Source organism: Poecilia reticulata, chromosome 3 (genome assembly GCF_904066995.2).
Source record: "Poecilia reticulata chromosome 3, P_reticulata-male-v2, whole genome shotgun sequence".
NCBI lineage: Eukaryota > Metazoa > Chordata > Actinopteri > Cyprinodontiformes > Poeciliidae > Poecilia > Poecilia reticulata.
This window is the reverse complement of record NC_088832.1, coordinates 23,252,488-23,276,030: the sequence shown is the minus strand read 5'-3', so window position 1 is coordinate 23,276,030 and position 23,543 is coordinate 23,252,488. Positions and strand designations below refer to the sequence as shown.

Here is a 23,543-nt window from a genome sequence, read left to right as displayed (position 1 = left end):
TCTGTTTAGTAAAGCCTAACCTGTGCAATCAACCTAAGAAAAGTTTCAGATTTGACTTCAGGCTTATGCAGAGCAACAAGGAAGGTTTTCCTTTCAAATTTCCATTAAAATACGATCAATCAACATATTCCTTAGTTTTTCACTCTCACATTCCTCATATTAGGGATGCAAGTTATCAATTAAACAATTAATTAAAGTTGACTGATCTTATTGATCGACCAATCGAAATAGTCGGAAAGAATAAAATATGTGAAACACTTGATCAGAGGGGTGTTCGTACAGTAGTAGTTTGTGGTTGTTCTTGAAGGAGTTTAATTAAACATTTGCTCAATGAAGTGCTTTAACTCACGGCATCTCTCAAAATAAACCGTTTTTGCATTATTTTTTTTCTCCGTTATCTCCTCCACTTTAAAGTCATCCTATCGTGTAGCACTAGCACGTCAGTCATTTTTGTTTGGTTGGCTGAACGAACGATTTTAAAGCGATAACTTCTCCCTTAACTATCATGAAGATACTTTACGGAGTTTGTCCAGTGTTTAAATTTCAAGACAGAACCGCATGAAGTGTATTTTGTATCTCACACCGGTCAGTATTTTGACCGTTACTCTTTCCAGTTCTGGTCCGCCATCTTTGCTTCTGTGTCAACGGCTCTACGGTCATCCTGAAGCGGACGGCTCCGCTTTAGGATGACCAGCGGCGCCCTCTGCTGGTTGGCGGCCAAACTACAACACTGAAAGCAGATCTAAGCGGGTGTTAAATGTTAATCGACTAGAATTAAGTTTGATTTAATAAACCATTAATCGACAATTAATCATAAGCGTGCTGTAAATTACTGAAGAATGTCTTTCGTTTCTCTTCTCTCGTCATTTATGAGAAGTCTGTAAAGAAAGTCAGGACTGACAGTGTGACCATAGTGATGAGTAAATATCCTAAAGCAAATAGGATGTGTTAGATTGCAGGGGTTGAGTGTGATAATAACGTAGCTGTGCGTTCAACAGCAGCTGGTTTACAGCACCTTCTCTGGTTAAACATTAGAGACTCTGACCTCTGCTGCCCCTATGTACATTAAATACACTCTTGTTTTGATGTCGACAAATTATATATGATGTTTAAAATAACCAAAACTTCACCAGACTCAGACACACACCTGCAGTTTTTGCTAAAGTTTTTTACTGAAAGAAACTGATTTGGAAAAATATATATATATATATATATATATATATATATATATATATATATATATATATATATATATATATATATATATATATATATATATTGCCTGATTTTATTTTTTGTTACTTATATCAATTATTGTAATTTTTATCCTTAAAATTCAAAAATTTCCACTTAATTTTATATTTTGGTCTGTCTGATTATGTAATTTTTAAATATTAAATTATTGATAATTTGATCAGTTACTGAATACTTCAGCAGACTTTTTACAAAGTACTTTTTTTACTTGAGTAATTTTTGGATGGTTACATTTTACTTGAATAAAAATGTGTTGAAGTAGTGCTACTCTTACTTGAGTGCATTTTTTTTGGTTACTCTACCCACACTCTGATCACATTCTTCTATCACAAACAGAAATAATTCTGGCGCCCCCTCTAAGGCGGCGCCCCTATAATTCATACACACTTTTTGCTCCACGGTCAGAAACTAATGAGTGTTGAGTGTCCAAATGAGTGTTTGGACACTAATAAGTGTCCACGTTTGGGGACCACCTCTCCGTACCACGGACCTCCTTTCCTCCTCCTCTCGGTAACAAGTCACCGGTGCGCTCAAAACCCTGAGCGCACACGGAGCGCGTCGCCAACTGGAGAGCTGGCAGAAACCACAAGAGACAGAGAAACCAGATAAACTGTTTACTGAAAAATACCCCTAACAGCACCGACCAGTGTCCGATTAGCGCTGAAAGCCACGAAGGGAAGCAGAGGGAAGACGGAGCGCCGGTCCGTCCGCCCTCCTCAGCACCGCGCAGAGGAGACACGCATCGGAGGAAAGATTCCCCGCAACGCATTGAAAGCTTCTGGTGAGGAGAAGAGGAGAGCGGAGGGCATCGGATAGCCAACCACGACAAGTGAGTGAGGATTTTTATTTTATCCTGATTGAGCGCCAGGACACATCTTGTATTGATGTGAAGTGGTGCATTCAGTTAGAAACATTGTTTCTCCTCAAAACGCTCACCTGAAACTTTACATAAACATTTTTCGAGGTTAACTTAGAGCTGCATGTTTCTTTAACAAGTGTAGAAAAATATATTTGAGTCATTTATTTCCTAAATTAGGCAAGTTTTCGTTTGTTACCATAAAAAAGTCAAAAATAATACATTTCTTATAAGAGCAAAAGAGGAGCAGATACAATATTTTATCTTTTTGTAACCAAACTAAAGTGGAAGGGGACGTCAGTTTGTTATAATTTTTATAACTTGAACACAAATGCAAAAACTTTATAAAGAGTTTTCCCAGAATATAAAGGAGTCTTTAAATTTTATTCTAAAGAAGTTCAAATACTTCTTATATTTTATACCATGTTAATACTAAAAGTTACGATTAATCCAATGCATTTAAGTTTATTTAGCATATTAAAATGCACAAAAGGACAAGAAATGACTGATAGATTAAAGGGTCGAAGTAGACAGCTCAAAGAGTAAATACATTGCATCCAATTGTGAGTAAACATAATAACTGTCAGTTATAAAGTTATAAAAATTATTCTCTGTGGGAAACTGCTTTAAAAGACTTAGGTGTTGTATAAGAACTATTTCTTTCTTTTGCTCATATAAGTTCATTTTGAAAAGACCTTTGAAATATAAATAGATGCAGGAAGTTTTTCTGAAGAACTAAAAGTTTATGAAGAGCTGAAAGAAAATGTCAAGTCCAAACCAGATCACAATGTGAACAAGGATAAACTAAACTAATTCTTAAAACAAAATTACGCTTTTTAGTGATAAGAGGATGATGCTCATCTTATAATACTAATATGTTTATAAATGTATTGCTAATAAAAATGTATTTTCTCCAGCTCAGATTCTCATCATCAATAAAAACTGCTGAAGTCCCAACAAAATCAGTGAAATGCTAAGATAAATCTCTGGAGTGTAACTCCTCCCACTGAAGATAATAAAACTGGATTTTTTTCATATTTAGTAAAATATGTTCCGTTTAAGCCATGATAAGTCGTGTAAGTTCACACACTAAATCAACGCAATCATAAGAGCTTTGCTACCAATAGTACTAACATGACAGACCTAAGAGCATAAGAAAATTATTTTTTTAATGAATATATATTTATTTAACCATGTTGGTGTCCTCTCACAGGAAAGCGTTTATAAATTTACCAATGTACAATAAGTAGTCCCAGCATGGATTCCTGTAGAATCCCACTTATAATATTCTGCTTTAACTGATTACAGCTTGCATTCGCTGTGCCGTGCCAGTGATTTGATCTTTGACCTTTCTTAAACAGACTGACATCTTTTCCAGGACCACAGGATGTGACTGTTGGCATGGTTGTTTTAGAAATGAGACTCATTGCATCAGTTAAATGGGTTAAATATCTTGTTAGCAGCTGAAAGATGGTCGCCCATTTAGTAATTATCCAATAGGAAGCTTCTGTTAGCTTGGCTAAAATAGGAAACGCATCATGTGATCGGCTACAGGTGAAACAGGCAAGAAACTTGATAGTCTTGTTATTAATTTCTCTATTAGTGATAACCAAGAAAGATTACCTGGTGGTAAATATGTCCATAAATAATCAGAAGTGGGCAGAGTATCTGAAAATTGTACTCAAGTAAGACTGGCACTACCTCAATTTATTTTTACTCAAGTAAAAGTAAAATAGGCTACGACTCAAGTTCTGAGTGACTGATTAAAACATCAATTATTTAATATTTTAAAATGACATCATCAGACTCAAGTAAGAGTAGACATACTTCTTAATAAAGTTACTGAAGTAAAAGTAACAATAACAAGTATAACATAGTAAAAATACTCCTAAATTAAATTTTTACCAAAAATTACTCTGGGAGTAATAACATAAACGGCATAACTTTTTAATAAAAATGTTCTGTTTCCGTCTTTTTTCTCTTCAAATATACAACTTTGAATTTTCCAAAATCACATCCACCCTCTTGATGTTGGTGGGTTTTAAGAAGACATTTTTTAGCATCACCTTACTGCCAAAAACAGCTGGGTGTTTTTAAACTGTTGAGACCAAAATAGAAGCATGAAAATGCAAAATGTGAATCCTTATAATAGATCCCCTTTAAGAAAGATACATGAAGTTACCTCACTGTAAAACATTTGAGCCACATTTAGTTGTGTCAACTGTCTTCTGCTCTTTAAGTCAAATAAATGTAACGAGTTTTAGATTTTGATCCTAAATGTGAGTTTGAGAAAGATACATTTACAGTAGTAGGTTGTGTTAACTTAATAAGAGTTGAATAAATTAGAGTTTTTAGGTTTGCACTTAAAAAACTGAAAAAAGAAAAAGAGGAGCGGGAACTATTTCCCAGAATGCTTAGCGGCTGTTTTTGTATTCAGAGATGGAAGTGCGTTAGGTTGATCTGACTCCTGTGTTATTAAGGTAAATGTTTATTTTAAAGCTTGAGGATAATGTCCAGTTCACACTAAATGTTTTCAAGCTGAATTCATTGTGATGTTTAATAAAATTCATTATTAGATCACAAATGTTGTTAATGTAATTTGAAACAAAAATTTTAATTATTCTAAAGTAAAATAAGTAGTTATTTTAACTTGATAATACAGAAATGTGGCTCTTTAACCAGGTGAGAGTAGTTTTTATTTGCATATTGTGAAATAATTATTTGGTTTAAATTGCAGCATTAAGTTAAAACTCACAATTAATGAACTTAAAAAACAATGTTTAGACAACTTGTGTCTTGTTAAATCAACTTCATGAAATTTAATTTCTGAGTTAAAACCAAAACAATTTTCTTGATGACTTAAGTTGCATTTCAGGGCAGCAGGTGGACTTTCATTTTCAAGTTAAGCCATTCAGTTTCACTTGAAACTACTCTGTTTTACAGTGTAGTGAAACTCCAACCTTTATACTTTTAATCAACAACTTTCCTTCTTGGATGCATTCATTCACGTAACAATTAGACAATGTCGACTCATACGGTCGATATCTATAAACTACTTTTATCAAGACAAATAAACCAATATTTGTGCGTAAGAGAGGAAATGGATGGTGTAAAATGAGGGGCAAAATGTGAAGAATTTAAATAATAATCCAGTTTTTTCCACAGTGGCAGCTCCAGACTTACTGGACCCAAAATCAGCCACTCACAACACAAAGCCTCGCCTCTCCTTCTCCACCAAGCCAATCACACTGACGCCTCGGGAGGAAAGTGAGGTGAGGAATCAAACCAAAGAAATTCAAAACTATTCACACAGAAGTAATTTTAGAGAGTTACTGAGGGCTGACTGACCAGCCGAAGTGTTGTAGGTCGTGGCCACAGTGATGAAGTGGAAGACGGTGACCGCCATCTTTCTTTTGGTGGTTCTGTACCTGGTGATAGGAGCCACCGTCTTCAGATGGCTGGAGCAGCCTCATGAGAGGTGGGCGTCTGTTTTCATTTCACCATTACTCCTCCAGCTTCATTATTTTATCTCCGGGCCTCAAAAATTCAGGACAGCTTCACATCAAGAACCCTCACCACTTCTATGATTTAGTTTTTAAAGGCGTCTCCATTAGCTTTGGGAGTCTAAAGAGGAAATTCTTCACAGCAGGGGTCCCCAAACTTTTTCCTGTGAGGGCTACATGACTTTTCCCTTCTCTGGTGGGGGGCCGGAGTCAGTTTGTAACAGAAAAAGTGAGACGATTGCAGGAGTGCCTAAATGTAAAAATGTATTGTTTTCCAGAAAGCACAATCAAATAACTCTCTCTGGGTTCTTCACAGAACAAAAGTCAGGAAATAAATAATAACACTATTAATGAAATAAATAATAACCAAATAACTCTCTCTGGGTTCTTCACAGAAAAAATCCTGGAAGGATTATAGTCCGTATTTTCCTAACTATGAGCCGCACCGGACTATAAACCACAACCCCAAAGTGTTTTTTTTTGTTTTTTTTTTAAACCAGTAAACATACAAGCCGCAGATATCTCTGCCGCTCCAGGTTTTCCACAGCGATGCAGCAGCAGCAGAGGGGGGCGGACACCCAAAATCTGAGTCATAACAGGTCAATTGAATATCACATTTATTACGGTTGAAAAAAAAAAGTTTCCAAACGGTAACTGTAACAGTAAAAGTGCTGATCCTTCGTGTATGCTACTAGCATGTGCTAAATGAAAATTCTTCTTCTTCTTCTTTAGATTTCAACAGCAGCTTGTATCCATTATTGTTGCATTACTGCCATCTACTGGATCCTAATATATTTACCTCAAATTCTCATAATGATCCCAGTATTATTTAAAAAACGAAAAATCTTCTTTTTCCCCTCAATGCTATTTAACTGATCAACAACATTCTCAAATTTCAATTCCCTATTAAAACCTAATTCTGTTTTAATGGGTGCTTTCTTCTTTTATTTCCAATTTTGACTTCCAATGATTCACTTCCTGCTAAAGAGCCCCCTGGTGGTTGAAGAAAAAATCCACATATAAGCGGCTTATAGTCCAGAAAATACGGTATATGAAAAAAATCTGAATGCTCTCTGGTATTGTTCAGGGTGCTGGACCAAATGTGGAGGCGGGCCGGATCTGGCCCGCGGGCCGTAGTTTGGGGACCACTGCTTCACAACCTCAAATATTTAGCAGCTTCCTAAATTTTATATGGAAGGAAAGCATTCCCACAGCATGACGCTGCCAGCACCATGTTTCCCTGAACTCCAAAGTGACCAAATGCCATTTGACTGTTTCTCAGATAATTGACTTCAATAAGAATAAAAAACACACAGGTGGACTTTACTTAGCCATAAAGTGACTTGTTTTTATTTATTTATTCTTATTAAGTGCTACCAGAGGGACGGAGGATGAAGACAAATGTGTGACACACTTTTCAGATTTTTAATTGTGAAATATTTCATTTTTTTAAATTTAGTTATTTATTTCAAATATAAAACAAGCAAACAACAGGATAAGACAAAACACATGGATACATAAACAAGAACAACATAATTTACCACTACTGTTCTGAATACTTATTTAATTCACACCTTATCTCAATTTAATACAATATTCTACGTATTGACTCAATAACTATCAGAAATTTGTAATTATAGGCATATTATTTATGTATACAGTGCTAAAGAACATACAAATAAATTATATTATATAAGCAAAATTATTTCAAGACAAGAAAATCTACAGATCCATAATAATATTAGGAAAATAATAGTAGTATTTAAATCCTGTCATTTTGTTTCCACTTCACAATTAATCACTACTTTCTGTCTTTCAAACACATCAAATCTCTATGAAATGATTTGAACTTTATGGTTTTATGATGTTTTAAAAGTTGTCAAGGTGTTGCATTGTGATTGTGATTCTCTCTTGAGCCAAATCTGGTTTTGATCCATCTAAAAAATTAAAAATAAAAATTTGGTTATTCATAAATTTTCTGACAGAACAGGCTCTTTTTTTCAAAACAGGAAGAACAAACTCGGTCTCTCCCTCTTTCAGTGCCCAGCGTTTGGCCATCCTGTCCCAGAAGCTGGACTTCCTGTCCCAGCACTCCTGCGTCAACCTGAGCCAGCTGGAGGAGCTGGTCCAGGTGAGTCAGCACTGGGCCAAAACACACACACACACGCACGCACGCACGCACGCACGCACGCACGCATCTGAAATCCTGTCATGACATCATGATTTAATGATCCATGATGACTATGGCCTCATACCAAGATATTAAAGGAATTAAATTGTTCATGTTTTCCAGATTTTAAATTAATTTTACCATTTTCTAAGGTCACTGATCTACTTTGTTGGAATTAGAAAAAATCTCCATTTGGTTTAAAGGTGATATATTATGCTTCTTTGAGCAGGTTAGGATATTAAACCAACATGTTCATCACATGTTTTGCACAAAATCAATCGTAGATAAGATTTTTAGTCTGATCACTTTTGTCTATTTTGAGCTGCTATAGGGTCTCTGTCACTTTAAATCTATATAAGCTGCTGCTGGCCACGCCCCCAACTCAATTTTCACACTCATTCATGAAAATGGCTGCAAACAGTTGTGAAATTACACAATCGTTCATCTTAGAAAAGCAGAAGTTGAGCCTTCTGCAGAACCAACAAGAATGCAGTAAGTGGTTTCTGGATAGTAAGTCAACAACAAAACACTTGTCTTTTCCAGCGGCCATTGTACAGCAAATAGAGCACTGAATTCAGCTTCATTTCATAAATTATTTACACAAACAGACACGTTTTTAATATACATATCTATATCACATAAATTATGTCATTTATTTGTTTATTTTATGCATTAAATTTCTTAATCTGAGTCCAAATTTCAGACAAGAAAAGGCCGTATGACAATAATAAATCTTTGAATCCTTGAAAACCAGCTGAAAAAATGTGCTTGAGCTATGAGTGGGTTGCTAGGTAATGGGAAGGGGTTCGATGGTTACTAGGTAACGGTCAGTTCCTGCTGATTTGTGGCATTTTGAAATGGCTAATTTTCCAGACACCAAACACATTAACTTATTGCCAAAAATCAGCTGAGTTTTTTGTTGGGTTTTTTTCAAGTTTGCATGAAAAAAATTGCATAAAAGGTCACCTTGAAAAAAGATACATGAAGATCCAAAAAGGTTAACTGCTATGAAGTTGGAATATTTCCTCCAACTGCGACTAATTTCTATGTTTTTCTGGTTTCTTCAATAGTGAATTTACTGACTTTTCTTGATCTCTATTTATAATCTACAACTTTTCTTCCTGAATCTATTCACTCACCCGGCAATCAGACTCAAATGTTGATCTTTTGTGTTTAGTTGGACTGGAGTCTCTGTTTCATTGTGTTCCCTTGATTTGGATCGATTTCACTGACTGACTCATCTGGAGTTATGACATGAATAATCTTCCTCCTGCTTCAAAGAGAAACTTTATTACATTAGTGACACACACGACAGACCAACACCATAATCGAATGAACCGATGTTGTTATCAATCCTCCACCAAGTGTCAAACCTCAAGCTGCTTTTAGCTGAATTATAACAACTCCTCTGGCTTCCTGAGACACTTTTAGGAGAAATTATATTAATAAATCCAATGCATTTGTTCACACTTTGATATTTTAATCTGATGCAACCAAAACTCAACATTATGTTTCCACAGCGACTATTGGTTTAATGGAAATGATATGATTTGCAATAATATTCACAAACTGTTAACTTTCCCCTCATTTCTTAAAAGGAGAAATTGGGATTTTTGCTACAGATCAATGCAAAGTAGCAAAAATCTTTGCATTGCTATGAAGTTAAAAGAAAAATTAAACATGATTCTTCTGTGTGGGCTTGGTAAAATATTCTTATTTTTTAATACTAAGTTTGACTTTTGAATTTATCTGAATTTTTTTCTTAAAAAATTACAAATGACAGAAAATATCTTAAAGTTGACTTCAATAATTTATTCCCAATTGACTTGAATTCAAAATCAAAAATAAATAAAACATGCTTGCCAGTTCAATTCAATTCAAATAAAATAAAATAAAAACTTTATTGGTCCAAAATAAAGATGGCAGTTCTTAGCATCACTATGGAAAACCAAGAAGTACTTTGGTAGAAAAAAAATCCAGATTTTCCAAAAATTTAAATTTCAAAAACAGAAAATTTGATTAATCAATTAAATTAATTAATCGCCCAGTTCTAGATCATTCTTACTTTTTACCAAAGAAATGCTTGCAGAAACACTTTGTCCTACAAATACTGCAACAAGTTGTTTGGAGTCTCCAGAAGCTTGGATGATTTAGGGAATAAACCAGATGCATGCCACACTTTTCAGATTTTCAGCTGTGAGCATTTTTGAAAACCAAATGCCTTTTTCCTCCCACTTCACAATTATGTTGTAAAATAGTCACAAAAGTCTTAATGTAGGGATTTACTATGTTGTGGTTTTCTGTGTTCATGATTTTAGTGGATCACTAAGCTGAAATATGAAAAATGATCAGAATATGATGTGTTGTTCTAGATTAAACATAATTTTGTCATAAAATCAGGGCATAGAAACAGACTTTAGCTGAACTGATCCACACATTTTGAAGATTTGACAGGCAGAGTTCAGCACCAGGGACAGCTCCAGGCTCAGACGTGGAAAAACAAAAACTGAGTCAAAGAAAGGAAAGCGTCTCTGTCATCAGCTCTACCTCGCCTGTAGATCCCAAACCATTTGTTTTTATGATCAGTCCCAGTTTCTGCCTCATCTCTAACTGCATACTCAGTGTTTCCATATTTTGTGATTATGAACAGACAGACACAACCACAGCTTCTGCACACAAACATCAAATTTTTTACAGCAGAATAAAAGTTGCAGATCCTATTTCTCGAGTCTTATGGAGCCTTTTTCCTCCCCAGCAAGTTGTGTCTGCTGTCCGATCCGGGGTGAATCCTGCAGGAACTTACACCAACCACAGCAGCCTGTGGGACCTGAGCTCCGCTTTCTTCTTTGCTGGAACTGTCATCACCACCATTGGTAGGAAATTAAACTTATTGATCGACAACGCCTTGTCAAAGTTTATAGCTCCTAACTTTTCCACATTTTCCAGATTGGTTATAGTCACAATTAAAGTATCTTATTGTGTGTTTATGTGAGTTACCAATGCAAAATGTGTAAGTGCATTATTGATAAGTTCAGAAATCTGAAAAGTGTGGAATGTATTTTCATTCAATCTCATAATTCTGATATATAAAAACAAATGGAGTCCACCTTTGTCGTTATTTCACATCTGATCTGTAGCAAACTTAGAGGTTTGTTGTTGATCATACGTGAACAAACACAAAAGTTAAGACAAAGGAACACAGCAGACAGATCAGGAATCATGTTGTAGAAAAGTGTGATTACAAAAAAGCTAAAACTAAAGGAGCTGCAGGATTATGACACCAATGGCTGAAGTTTCATATGAAAAGACCCAGACGTCCTGCTTTTGGTGCATCAATCAGTCGAATCTTGCATGTAGGCCACAGGTTTAATAAGATGTTTGAAAATGAATCTGTGATGCCAGACTGGGACAGTCTCTGATTGTGCTCTCTGCAGGATTTGGGAACATCTCTCCCCACACCGAGGGAGGGAGAATATTCTGTATCATCTACGCTCTGCTGGGAATACCACTGTTTGGTTTCCTCTTGGCAGGTGTAGGTGATCAGCTTGGCACCATCTTCGGGAAGGGAATCGCCAGGGTGGAGAAAATGTTTGTGGTGAGTCTGAGAAACGCACCAGCTGAAAATATTACAAATGTTGCAACTTTGGTTCCTAATCGAACCGAGTCTACTGGACTGTCAGGTATGAAAACACCCAACAAAAATGATCAAGTTTGGTTAACCAACCATCAAAGAAGAATCAAACACACAAAAACACAAGGGCAGAACTAAATGTCCTTACTGAACAAACATGGATGTATTTTTTTAACGACTTTCCTCCTTATGGCTGGTGATGTGGCAGATCTCAGCTTGTAAATAATGACAGGATCTAAATGTGGTTCCTTCCCCCTGCAGCACTGGGCCATCAGCCAGACCAAGATCCGAGTCATATCCACGCTGCTGTTTGTCCTGTTCGGCTGCCTGCTGCTGGTGGCGCTCCCGGCAGCCATCTTTAAACACATCGAGGGCTGGTCTGCGCTGGAGTCCCTCTACTTTGTGGTCATCACCTTGACCACCATCGGGTTTGGAGACTTTGTGGCAGGTGAATCAGACAAACTCTCTGTGAACTTGTTTTTTTTTTCCTCTGGGTCGTGACAGCAGGTTTGATCGGTGTGTCTTTGTGTCCAGGTGGGTCAGACATAGAGTACCTGGACTATTACAAACCACTGGTTTGGTTCTGGATTCTGGTGGGACTGGCCTACTTCGCTGCTATTCTCAGCATGATAGGAGACTGGCTCCGAGCCATCTCCAGGAGGACGAAAGAAGAGGTATTCAATGTAAATACCCTGGCAAAACCATTCAAACCACATAAACCTTCATTTTCCCATTTTGTGACATTACAGACACAATATTCAGTGGATTTAATTACTGCTTTAGGTGACAGATTAACACAAAGGAGGACATGACAGTGGAACTATAATGATAAGTGTTTTAAAAAGGTATTTTACAAATTTAAAAGTGGCATGCAAATGTAAATATCCTCCTTTTCTTTAATTTTACTAAACAAAATTCAATGTGAGTTATGATCTTTGGAGGCTGCATGATTAGTAAACAGTCTGCATGTGTCTGAGCACCTTAAAACATTTTAAGGTGGTTTAACTTGAAGCTGAAAATCCACCTGCTGCCCTGAAAATGTAACTCAGAAATTAAAGTTGATTTAACAAGAGACAAGTTGTCTAAACATTGTTTTTTAAGTTCATTAATCTTGAATTTTAACTTAATGCTGTAATTTAACCAAATAATTATTTCACAATATGCAAATAAAAACTGCCCTCACCTGGTTAAAGAGCCACATTTCTATATTATTTTGCTCACAATATAAAGTTAAAATAACAATTTCACTTTAGAATAATTTAAATTCTTGTTTCAAATTGCATGAACAAAATTTCAGATCTGATAATGAATTTTATTAAACATCAGAATGGATTCATCTCAGAAACATTTAGTATGAACTGGATATTATCCTCAAGATTTAAAATAAACATTTGCCTTAACGTAACGCTCTTCCATCTCAGGATACAGAAACAAGCCGCTAAGCATTCTGGGAAATAATTCCCACTCCTCTTTTTCTTCTTTCAATTTTTAAGTGCTAATCTAAAAACTCTAGTTTATTCAACTCTTAATATAATATAAAAGTTAACTTAGTGCTGTAAGTTTATCTTTTACAAATTCACATTTAGGATCAAAATCTGAAACTTGCTAAATTTATTTGACTTAAAGAGCAGAAGACAGTAGACACAACTAAACGTGGCTCAAATGTTTTACAGTGAGATTGTAACATGATAAAATATGAATAAGTTTCAGGAGTATTAATACCTCCTGCTCTGCAGTGACAGATGAACTATAAAAGTGTCCGTGTTACTGTGCCATATCCCCACATCAACTTTTGCCCTCTGCTTAATTTGGTTTCAGTGACGCGACTCTTTTCAAATCTAATCTGCTTCCTGCCAACCAAATGCATGAACACAGATGATAGTAAGATCCTCTCCACAGGGACAGATGCACAATTTGGGCATAATTTAGCAATGTTCCTGTTTGAGAAACTATTACAGAACTGCTTCAATGCTAAATATAGCAAATCTTATGGAAATCAATTTGACTTATGCGTGAAGGAACATCTGGAAGGTTTTAGTTCTTCATTAGCAAAACCCTGAGGTCCCTCTTGAGAAAGACGTTCCCATTTAATAATTAGATTTCACTCCTGAGCATGAATGAAGATTGAGGAAGGCCTTTCAGCTGCTCCTCAGCAGACAAACATCTTCTGAAGTGTCAAGAGAGATGAGCACAAAGACTCGACTCACAGGTCCTGTTAGCTACAGGGGACCCAAAATTCACATTTTAGATGTTTTTATGTTTCCATTTGGGTCTCTACTGCTTCTAAAATCAGTCCAAGCACGGTGAAGACCCAGATTTGTTTAGGCTACAAATTGATGTCTTTTGGTGTCTGGAAAATGAGCCGTTTCAAAGACCCTTCCAGTTGTTAAGTCACAATCCACAGGCACTGTGGCGTTACCTAGCAACCCAAGCAGAGCTCCAGCATGTGCTGTATAATGGCTGCTGGAAGAGACAAGTGATTTTATCTTTTTTAATCTCTTTCTCTTTCTTACTGTTGATTCAATGTCACATGCTGTTTTTATTTTTTCTTTAATTATGTAAAGCACCTTGAAATGCCTTGCTGCTGAAATGTGCTATACAAATAAAATTTGATTGATTGATTGATTTGTAGAGGACTTACCGTCCAGAAACCACTTGCTACATTTTTGTTGGTTGAGCAGGAGGCTCCACTTCTGCTTTTCAAAGGTGTACGGTTGTATGATTGTAGATCTGTTTGCAGCCATTTTCACATTGAAATGTAAATGTTAGGAGGCGAGGTCAGCAGCAGCTAATTTGGTAACAGAAGTCATTCTGAAAGGAGCTCACAATAGGCAGAACTGACCAGAATAAAATAATTTTGTGCAAAATAATGTAATGAATATCCCAACCTGTTTGTGATTATACTCGTCTGGCTAAATGAGTTTTGCAGGGTTTCCTCTAAAGTTGAGGTGATGTTCACTCATGCTCCTAATGGTCTTCCATGCTGAAGTCCGGCTGTGAAAAGCACATTTCCTCGAGCTTCCAGATGTGAGTTTGCTCTCCTGGTTTAGTCAGAGTGAACACAGAGTTGAGCACAGGGTTTTTATCTAAGCAGATGATGTGGCAGCAGTGAGTGAATGCATGGATAAACAGAGGACCTTTTTCTTAAAAAAATACAAAAAGCTCATAATTGTTGTAAATGCAATGACATATTTTCATATTGGAAATCTATAAAATCAATACAAATATTTACAAAACAAAAAAAAAAAAACCCTGAAAAACGGATCTGGTTGAGTTGAAACCTGTCCTGTCTCGGTCCGTCTCCCCGCAGGTCGGAGAGATCCGGGCTCATGCTGCAGAGTGGACCGCCAACGTCTCTGCAGAGTTCAAAGAAACCCGTCGCCGCGTGAGCGTCGAGATCTACGACAAGTTCCAGCGAGCCGCATCCATCAAACGCAAACTGTCCTCAGAGCTGGGATTCAGTTCGGCGCCTGAACTCACGCTTCCACGTCGGGCCACGTCGATCAATTTCACCGACGAACGGGAGAGGAACGACAAGGAGGCCGGGCTAAAGGGTCTGACCGCGCCGCTGACCAGAAACGGATCGCTGGTGAACGGGCTGGACCTGGAGAGAGGAGACGTCTTCGATTATCGAACACCTCAAGTAGAAGATGATTCTTCTGAGGTTAAAAGAGTTTTGGCAATTTAGTCAAACAAAGAGCTGAGAGAACAAAGAACATGAACTGATGGTAAACAAATTTCACTTCAGACAAATCTCTGTTTTCTCCTGTTACAAAAGGAGAAAACAGCTGCTGCTGATTTGGGTTCAGTCATTTATGAGGTGCTGTTTGTAAAGTTACAAAGTGAAAAATAAAATATATAATATTTACAATATAAACATTATAATGTACGTATATATATACTACATTTATAAATATACCATATTTATAAATGTATATGTTATATAATATTTTAAAAAATGAATATTGATATATCAATATTTGTTTTATTTAGCCTGTCAAAAATAAAAAAATGGGTGTTTATTTATTAAAGTAATATTTTCACCTTGGGATTCATACATTTTTAAATGCCTTAGTTTAAAATCTAAAGATTTAATCAGCAAGTTAGTTAAATAGCTTGCTGTTTAAAGATAACTATTACAAGCTAGTATTTAACTTGCAAATTAAATATTGATCTCCATTTTTGATATTTTTAATTGTTTGTTAGCTAAATATTTAGCTAACAAACAATTAGCTAAATATTTAGCTAAATATTTAAGTTAATTATTTAGTTAAGTTAATTATTTAGTTAAATATTTAGTTTTGAAATTAAATGTTTACAAAAATACTTAGTTTACAAACCAAATATTTAGCTTCCTGGCTAAATTTCAAGTCAAACGCTAAATATTTAGTTGATAAACCAAATATTTAGCTTTAACTAAATTTTAATTCAAAAGCTAAATATTTAGTTTGCAAACTAAATATTTAACTTCATAACTAAATATTTAACTCGTTAAATAAATATTTAGTTTGGAACTGTGACATTTATAAATGTATGAATAACATATTGACTTTTAAAAATGAACATTTTTTTGTTTCTCTGACAGGCTAAATAAACTAAATAGTTGTTTATTTTACTGAGTAACTTTACAAACATCACCTCATGGTCATTATCCACTGTTGAGGCCTACAGTCAATGTTTAACATGTGGAAAAACTTGAATTTGTCACACAGTGCCTTTCTGAGACTGACGCACATTATTTTGTATTTTTAGAAAACAGAAACATCATGTGGGCTTTAACATGAAGAACTGGCTTCTTGCACGTCGCCTCAAAGGCCTCTTAAGACTGTAGATTTAGTCAAAGCACGCTCATATCTCAGCATATAATCTATTTTTATTAAGTATTCTAACAATTAATTATGTTAAATACACAGTTTTACAACTTTGAATTGAGCTCCTGATACTATTTGCAGTTTTAAGCAAAAGATTTACAACTTCAGGTCTGCACAAAACTGAACAGCTTGATCTTAATTTTTTACATGAATGTTTTAATAATTCATTATGCATGTATAATACAGTAGCTCCTATAAATGTCTTATTTTCATGGCCAACTGCACATGTTCTCTTCTGCATTTTGCATTGGAGTTGTTATCGTTTATTATTACCACAAAAAACCTTTGTGATCATTAAAATCTGTTTTCTTATTTGACTGTTTTTATTGAGTGGATGGTATGTTGTCATTGATCTTTATCCTCACCTTTACTTTATCATGACGTAGAAAAACAAACACTTTACCGACTGCAAGTCTGTCAACTCAGCAGCTGGTCACACACTGTTAGTCAATGTGGTTTAATAATTTTAACTAAACAGTTAACGCCTGTCTTTTTATAATAAAACTGATCATGAGTCACTCAGTCATAAATCTTCAACCAAAAATTGTCAAACAAAACAAAACACAGCCCAGGTATTAAGATTAGATTTTTTTTTCAGTAGAGATAAAAAATATTTTAATTACATCTTTAAGAAAAAGAAAAGAAACCAGAAAAGTTCTGGCACAGGAGCTGATTTACTGATTTTCCAGTAGATGTGAACAAAAGTTGTGTATTCTGAGGCAACATTTCAACCAACCATGATGCTTCTACCTCCTTTTTTTAGCATCTTACAGGCTGCTCTTAGGGTGAACTTGTCATGTTGGCAGTTGTGTCAAACGTCCTCCAGTGTACTGCCCTTGATTCTTTCATGCATGTCTGAGAAATCCTTGAATCTCCCACGGCAACCATTCAGCTGTGCAAACGCCCATGTGGACTCATTGCCGCCTTCAAGGTTTTCACTTCACAGAGCAGTCCACCCTGGCGATTCCCCCACCAGCTCCTCCAGACTAGCCAGCAGCAAATAGCAAACATCTGGTTGGACTGTGCATCAACTGAGCTCATTATACAAACTATTTTTCAGTTCAACACTAGTCAAGACGTTGTTAAAGGGATAATAGAGGAGTGATTTTATAATGACTTTCTGAAGGCAGTTTCAGAAAGAGCAGGGGTTTTTAAAGAGACAGACAGCCAATTTCAAGGCGTTAAATTAGGAAGTAAAATTTTTTTTAAGTAAGATTTGATATATACAACATTTTATATCAACTGAAGTGAACATAGTTACTTGGTTGTGCTACAAAATGGCACTATATGTACCTAGAAAATACATAATATTGCCTCTTTAAGGCCTCTTTGGATCAAAGTAATTGATCAAGGTAAGTGTTTATTTTAACTATAACTAATGAAACAAACTGAAACTCAGAAAACATTTTTGTTAACTGAAATCACTAGAAATGGTAATGGAGTAGTGATGGACTCTGACCTAAACCTTCAGAGCCACATAAAGACAGTTACAAAGTCGGCCTTCTATCACCTGAAGAACATCTACAGGATTAGAGGACTGATGTCTCAGTGAGTGAAACTCGTCCATGCGTTTGTCTTTAGTCGCACTGATTACTGAAACAGCGACTTCACAGGTCTGACTAAAATCAATCCTCCAGCTGCAGCTGATCCAGAACGCTGCTGCTGCTCAGGTTCTCATTAAAACCAGGAAGATGGAGCACTTCGACCCAGTTCTACAGTCCCTTCACTGGCTCCCTGTAGCTCAGAGAATAGACTTTAAAATACTGTTGTTAGTTTATAAATCACTGAACAACCTAGCACCACAATACATTAAAGATCTGCTGTTGTCATAGCAACCTTCCAGAACCTCTCATGTCTTCTGGTTCTGCTCTGCATCCTCAGAACCAGAACCAAACGAGGAGAAGCAGCATTCAGCTTCTATGCACCATGAATCAGGAACAAACTTCCAGAAAACTGCAAAGCAGCCAAAACACTGAGTTCCTTTAAATCTATATTGAAAACTCGTCTGTTTAGAGCTGCTGTTGATCCATAACAAATTAAATATTGATATTGGGCGTGTATTGGTGATTTTGATGATGACACTTGACAAAATGTAATAGTTGTTATTGGCTTCTCAAATGGTGACTGTATGTTGTTTTTATGACTTTTTATTTTTGTGGTTTGATGATATAAAGCACTTTGAACTGCCTTGTTGCTGTAATGTGCTATTCAAACTATCTTCATTTATTGATTGATGGTTTCTGATATGCTTAATTTTGTATTAAGCATTCAATTGACTGAATTCTGCACCTAAAAATGAACTAAAAACTTTTGTTAAACTAGCTGAGCTCCCTTTACAAAAGGTAAAGTTTCAATTTCATTTATAAATCAAGGTCCCAGAGAAACCTAGAGGAAGTGTGCGGAGCTTGAATGAACTGAATTATTAACATAAAATAAGTTCTCAATGATATTCTAATTTATGGAGGTGCGGCTGACCTTTCTGTGTCACAGAGTTCACAGCCGCTGTTCCACTGAGAAACTATTAACGTTCAAACTTCCTGGGTGATGGAGAAATCCCATGAGTGGGACAGGACTGTAGCTAAAGCTCTTATGATGCGTGACAAAGAGTTATAAAAGCAGAAAGTACAGAACAGAATAAGCACAGCTACGCAGATACAGTATGATGGATTACGAACATATTTCTGAACTGAAGCGGTCGCGCAAGGTCAAGAGACCCGAGTGTGATAATCCAGTTCAACTTTTCCCAAAATTTAATGAGTAAATTTAAACATGCAGTATTTATCATTTAAATATCAATCTGGTTTTCTACTCCACACCTCTCCCCCCCCCCCCAACTCTCAATAGGACCGTATACATTTCCATTTAATAAATGAAATAAAAAAAATATCAATAAAAATGATCACTTTAATGAAGTGATATGAAAATGTGACAAACTAAAGTCAGAAAACAACTCTCTGGACATCACCAACAAGAAGAAGAAAAGTTGAAGAATTTAATTCTTTTAAAAAGACATTCTCCAAAAATGGATCAAAAAGTTTTCTATTCGTAATCCTATTATCTTTGATTCAGAGACACCACCGGTTGTCAAGGCAACCTTTATTTGTTGTTATTTTAATGGCTTACAGCCAGGGCCGTGCAGAGACCACTAAAGGGGCAGGTGCTCAACAAAGGGCACATCTAACAGCATTCTAGGACAGAATATTAACAAAGCCACTCAGCTTTAATAGTTTAATAAATAATGATAAATTACAAAATTGTGAGATACAATCAAAGCTAAGGAAAATCTCTATATAGAGAGTATACAACTATGCATATGTAAGATATTCTATTAGTAATTTCTTTCTGCAGGTCTATTTTTTTATAGGAAAGTATTGCAATATTCAATCCCGCAATTTAGCAAGATATGTAAATCAGAGCTAGACCAGACATATTTTGTCTTTACATAATTACACTATTAAAAATATAAACAAGGGCACAATGCAACCTTCTAGTGAACTGTAATCTATAAAACAGAGCTGCCTGTTTGCTACATTTGCAGTGGAGATGAAGATGGTCCATTCAGGAAAGCAGAGCTGCATCAAACTTTAACGTGGAACTGCAGAAAAAAAAAAAAAAAGCAAAAATGTAATTGTTAATGCATGTCACCATGAGAAAAGCCTACTGAGTTTTGTTTAAAAAAACCTGTTTTAACATTAAAATCACACATTTTTGTCTCATGAAGTAAAAAAATTATTTGCAAAACAAACTTATTTGTGCATGTCATAAATCTTTTCTTGATATTCCAAGTTTTTGTTTGACTCAAAGTTTTGCTTGTGATTCTCATATGACATTGTGGGCAGGACGCAAAATCGCAACAAAAGATTTCTGATGTGTGCAAATAAAAGTTTATGTTTGGCAAATAACTTTAAGTTCACAAGACAAAAATTAGCTATTTAATTTTTTAAAAAGTTTTTAAACAAAACGATTTGTTTTTAAAAAAGGAATCATTACAATTCCAAAAGTTTTGATTACAATTTTATTTTTTTCATTGAATAATTGGGAAACATTTTTAACTTCATACTCTGCGAACCAGACCCTAAACTTAAAGTCTGGCTTGAGTTTTTTCCTCTTCCTTAATTACACACTTTATCTCTATCATGGTAATTCAGGGTGAGTTATTTTTAATTCTAAATGAATATCCTTGTTGGACTTTTATTTAAGTGTTATTTTCCTTCAAGATACATTTGCCTAACGCCAGAATAAATGCAATGTATGTTATGCAGCAAAGGAAATTAGAAGATCGGACATATATCCATTATGGAGATGATAAGTTTTGGACGGGCGATGTGCCCTTATTGCATAAGTGATACTGAAGAATGACTGATATCATTAACGATACAGGGATGAAGCTTTTCAGCTATCTTGCTTTGCTAGCAAAGTCTTTAGCTAGCAGCTAGCTAACAGCACAACAACAACAGCCTAATGTCTGTATGATAAATACAGACATTATTCCTGCCCAGTAGTTCTTCAGAGAAAGGCAGACGCAGAGGTCTGTCAGTGTTTGTTGTATTTCATTACCTCTCTGATTAAACCGCGACTCTGAGCTGAAGCAGAAAATGATAATTCAACGTTTTCCGTCATCGGACAAGTAGCAAGTCTAATCCACTTTATTCACCAAAAACGTTTTTTTTATTCACCAAAAACTTTTTAATTCACCAAAACCTGTTCCGTAATCTGGAACGTTCGCTACGTTGAGCTCCAGTTAGCCGCTTTATCTTACTGTGCGAGAGGCCCGTGACCTTTTGCGTCACGGACAAAAGGTCAAAGGTAACAAGGTGACCGGAGGGCTTATTATGTTGTACAAAAATAAATAAATAAATAAATAAATAAATAAATAAATAAATAAATAAATAAATAAATAAATAAATAAATAAATAATATTATATTAGTACATGTTATTATGTGTCAGAAGAGGGCTTAGAAAATAATAATACCAAAAAATAAATAAATAAAATTGACCAAAAGGGCACTTGGGGGCAAGAAAGTATCTCAGACAATTGGAATACTGAGAAAAAATTATATACTTTAAAGACCTGATGTTACACTAATCAGCTAAAAATAAACAGTGGTTAATATATTCAGTAGGAAAGGTTGGAACCCTATTACCAACCCTTCCAACCCTCCTACCATTCCTCCTTCCAACACTCGTACCAACCCTGTTACCAACCCTACTTCCAATCCCCTTTGGTTTTAGGATTGGAAAGAGGGTTTCTAGGTAGTGAGCAGTGTAACTCAACAATCAGGAAGTTTTTGAAACTGCTAATTTTCTAGAAAACAAAAACCTACGTTGTGTTTTGTATAAGCACTGTGGTTGTTTCTAGAAGCAGTCGAAACCCAAATGGAAGCATAAAAAGTGCAAAATATAGATTTCACATAATAAACTGTGAACTTAAAGAAAACATTCCTGGAACATGACAAACACCATATATATATTTTAAAAATCCTCACCTTAACTAGCCTGGTTAAAAACCAGCCCCTTCTCTACGCTTAGCTTCCTACAGGGTGTCTATTGAGGAACAATTGCTTCCTGGAAGCGTGGACTCTGTTGACCTCACCCCATCGCTAACGCTTGGACATGACGTATGTTATGCGCCAATTAGACACTATGTGGATGAAGGGAAACTACCTGTGCTGTAAATAAAACCATCCACTGCAAAGAGAGAAGTGCAGATTTCAATAAGATGGCTGTTAATGCTACTTAGCAGCTTCATTCACTTCCTCCGCTGCCATTGCTAAAATACAGACAAGTAAATTGTAAATCGGCTAGAAAATCGACATCCTCCATCACAACTTCTCCTTCTATTGGCTGATTTGTAGAAAATGTACCGATAGAATCCATGTGGATGGGAGGAATCCCAGACTGTGCTGTCAGTGAGATGTGAATCAAGTGGAATAGTGTAGGAAGGTAACGGCCAGGCTGCGCACTAACTAAATGTTTCCACCATCTTTCTTTCCCTCGGTCCTCTTCATGGCCGTCAGTGGGCACTTCCTGCCTGGTGACTCTGTGAGCTGCTGCTTACACAGTGTTGCTGGGTGAAGAATGGGATAAATCATGCATACTGCAGGGGGACCGACAGTCAGTCGGTCTGTCAGGTCCACAGAAGGACGGACACACACATGGATAGACAAACACACACTCTTGAGCCAGAGTGCTAGTGAAAACACAGCTCAGCAGTCCCATCTCTTTATTTCCCATGTCGCAGGCCAGAGTTGGTTCTGGCACTGCAGCTTCCGCTAGCAGCTCCAGCCAGAGGCATCAGGACATGACTGTGTCCGTCCAGAGGTGTGTGGGACTGTGTCCACCCCTGATCTGTTCCCACAACCTCACCGTGCCCCGCTGTCACACACACGCACACACACGCACACACACGCACACACACACACACACACACACACACACACACACACACACACACACACACACACACACACACACACACACACACACACACACACACACAGGAGAAAATGACAACAGGTGAGTTTTTAAAGCAGCGTCCTCAGAGATGCTAGCATTCAACTAGAAATGCAAAGATTTCTACTCTTGGTGTCGAAACCAGGTGGATCAGAAGAAAACAGATATTTAAATAAAACCGAACAGTTTGGACTCATGTATCACATAATAATTATTATTTAATAATTATTATTGGATTTTCTACCCACTAAATACAAAACAAGGATGATTTAACCAAAAAAATCACCAGACACACACAGTTTCATAAGTATTTTTTAAATTATTTAAATAACCTAATTTAGAAAGATTTTCCTTTGCCTGACTTAATTTTTTTCTTAATTTGAATTATTGTACTTTTTGTCCTTAAAACCCCAAAATTTTGACTTAACTTTATATTTTGTTCTGATTATGTAACTTTTAAATATTAAGTGACTGACAGTTTGATCAGCTGAGTACTTTTTTACTCTTGAGTAATTTTTTGGATGGGTACTTTTTACTTTTATACGAGTATAAATATGTTGAATTGGTGTTACTCTTACTTTAGTACAATGTGTGGGTACTCTACACACCCATCATGCTAATATATGTAAATCAATAAAACTGTTTGGTTGCTTTATGGTTAAAATACTGATATTGATATAAGAATGATAAAATAACTGTAATAAGAAAATTCAAAATGTATTAAATTCTTTATTTGTAGGCTTTGTTTTCATTTGCTTTAAGGTAAGAAACTCGTTTCTTCTTCTCTGGTATTAGTCGTTTCCA

At 36.0% G+C, this 23,543-nt stretch overlaps 1 protein-coding gene across 1 annotated transcript; it reads left to right on the top strand.

Moving 5' to 3' along the window:
* Window positions 1-1,724: 1,724 nt before the first annotated feature.
* Window positions 1,725-15,388, top strand: LOC103462837 (potassium channel subfamily K member 2-like). Its single transcript, XM_081605278.1, has 9 exons — window positions 1,725-2,083; window positions 5,276-5,382; window positions 5,476-5,588; window positions 7,654-7,744; window positions 10,539-10,656; window positions 11,218-11,378; window positions 11,676-11,862; window positions 11,949-12,088; window positions 14,725-15,388. Coding segments are annotated over exons 1-9 (1,296 nt in total). The 5' UTR covers window positions 1,725-2,082; the 3' UTR covers window positions 15,103-15,388.
* Window positions 15,389-23,543: the final 8,155 nt, after the last annotated feature.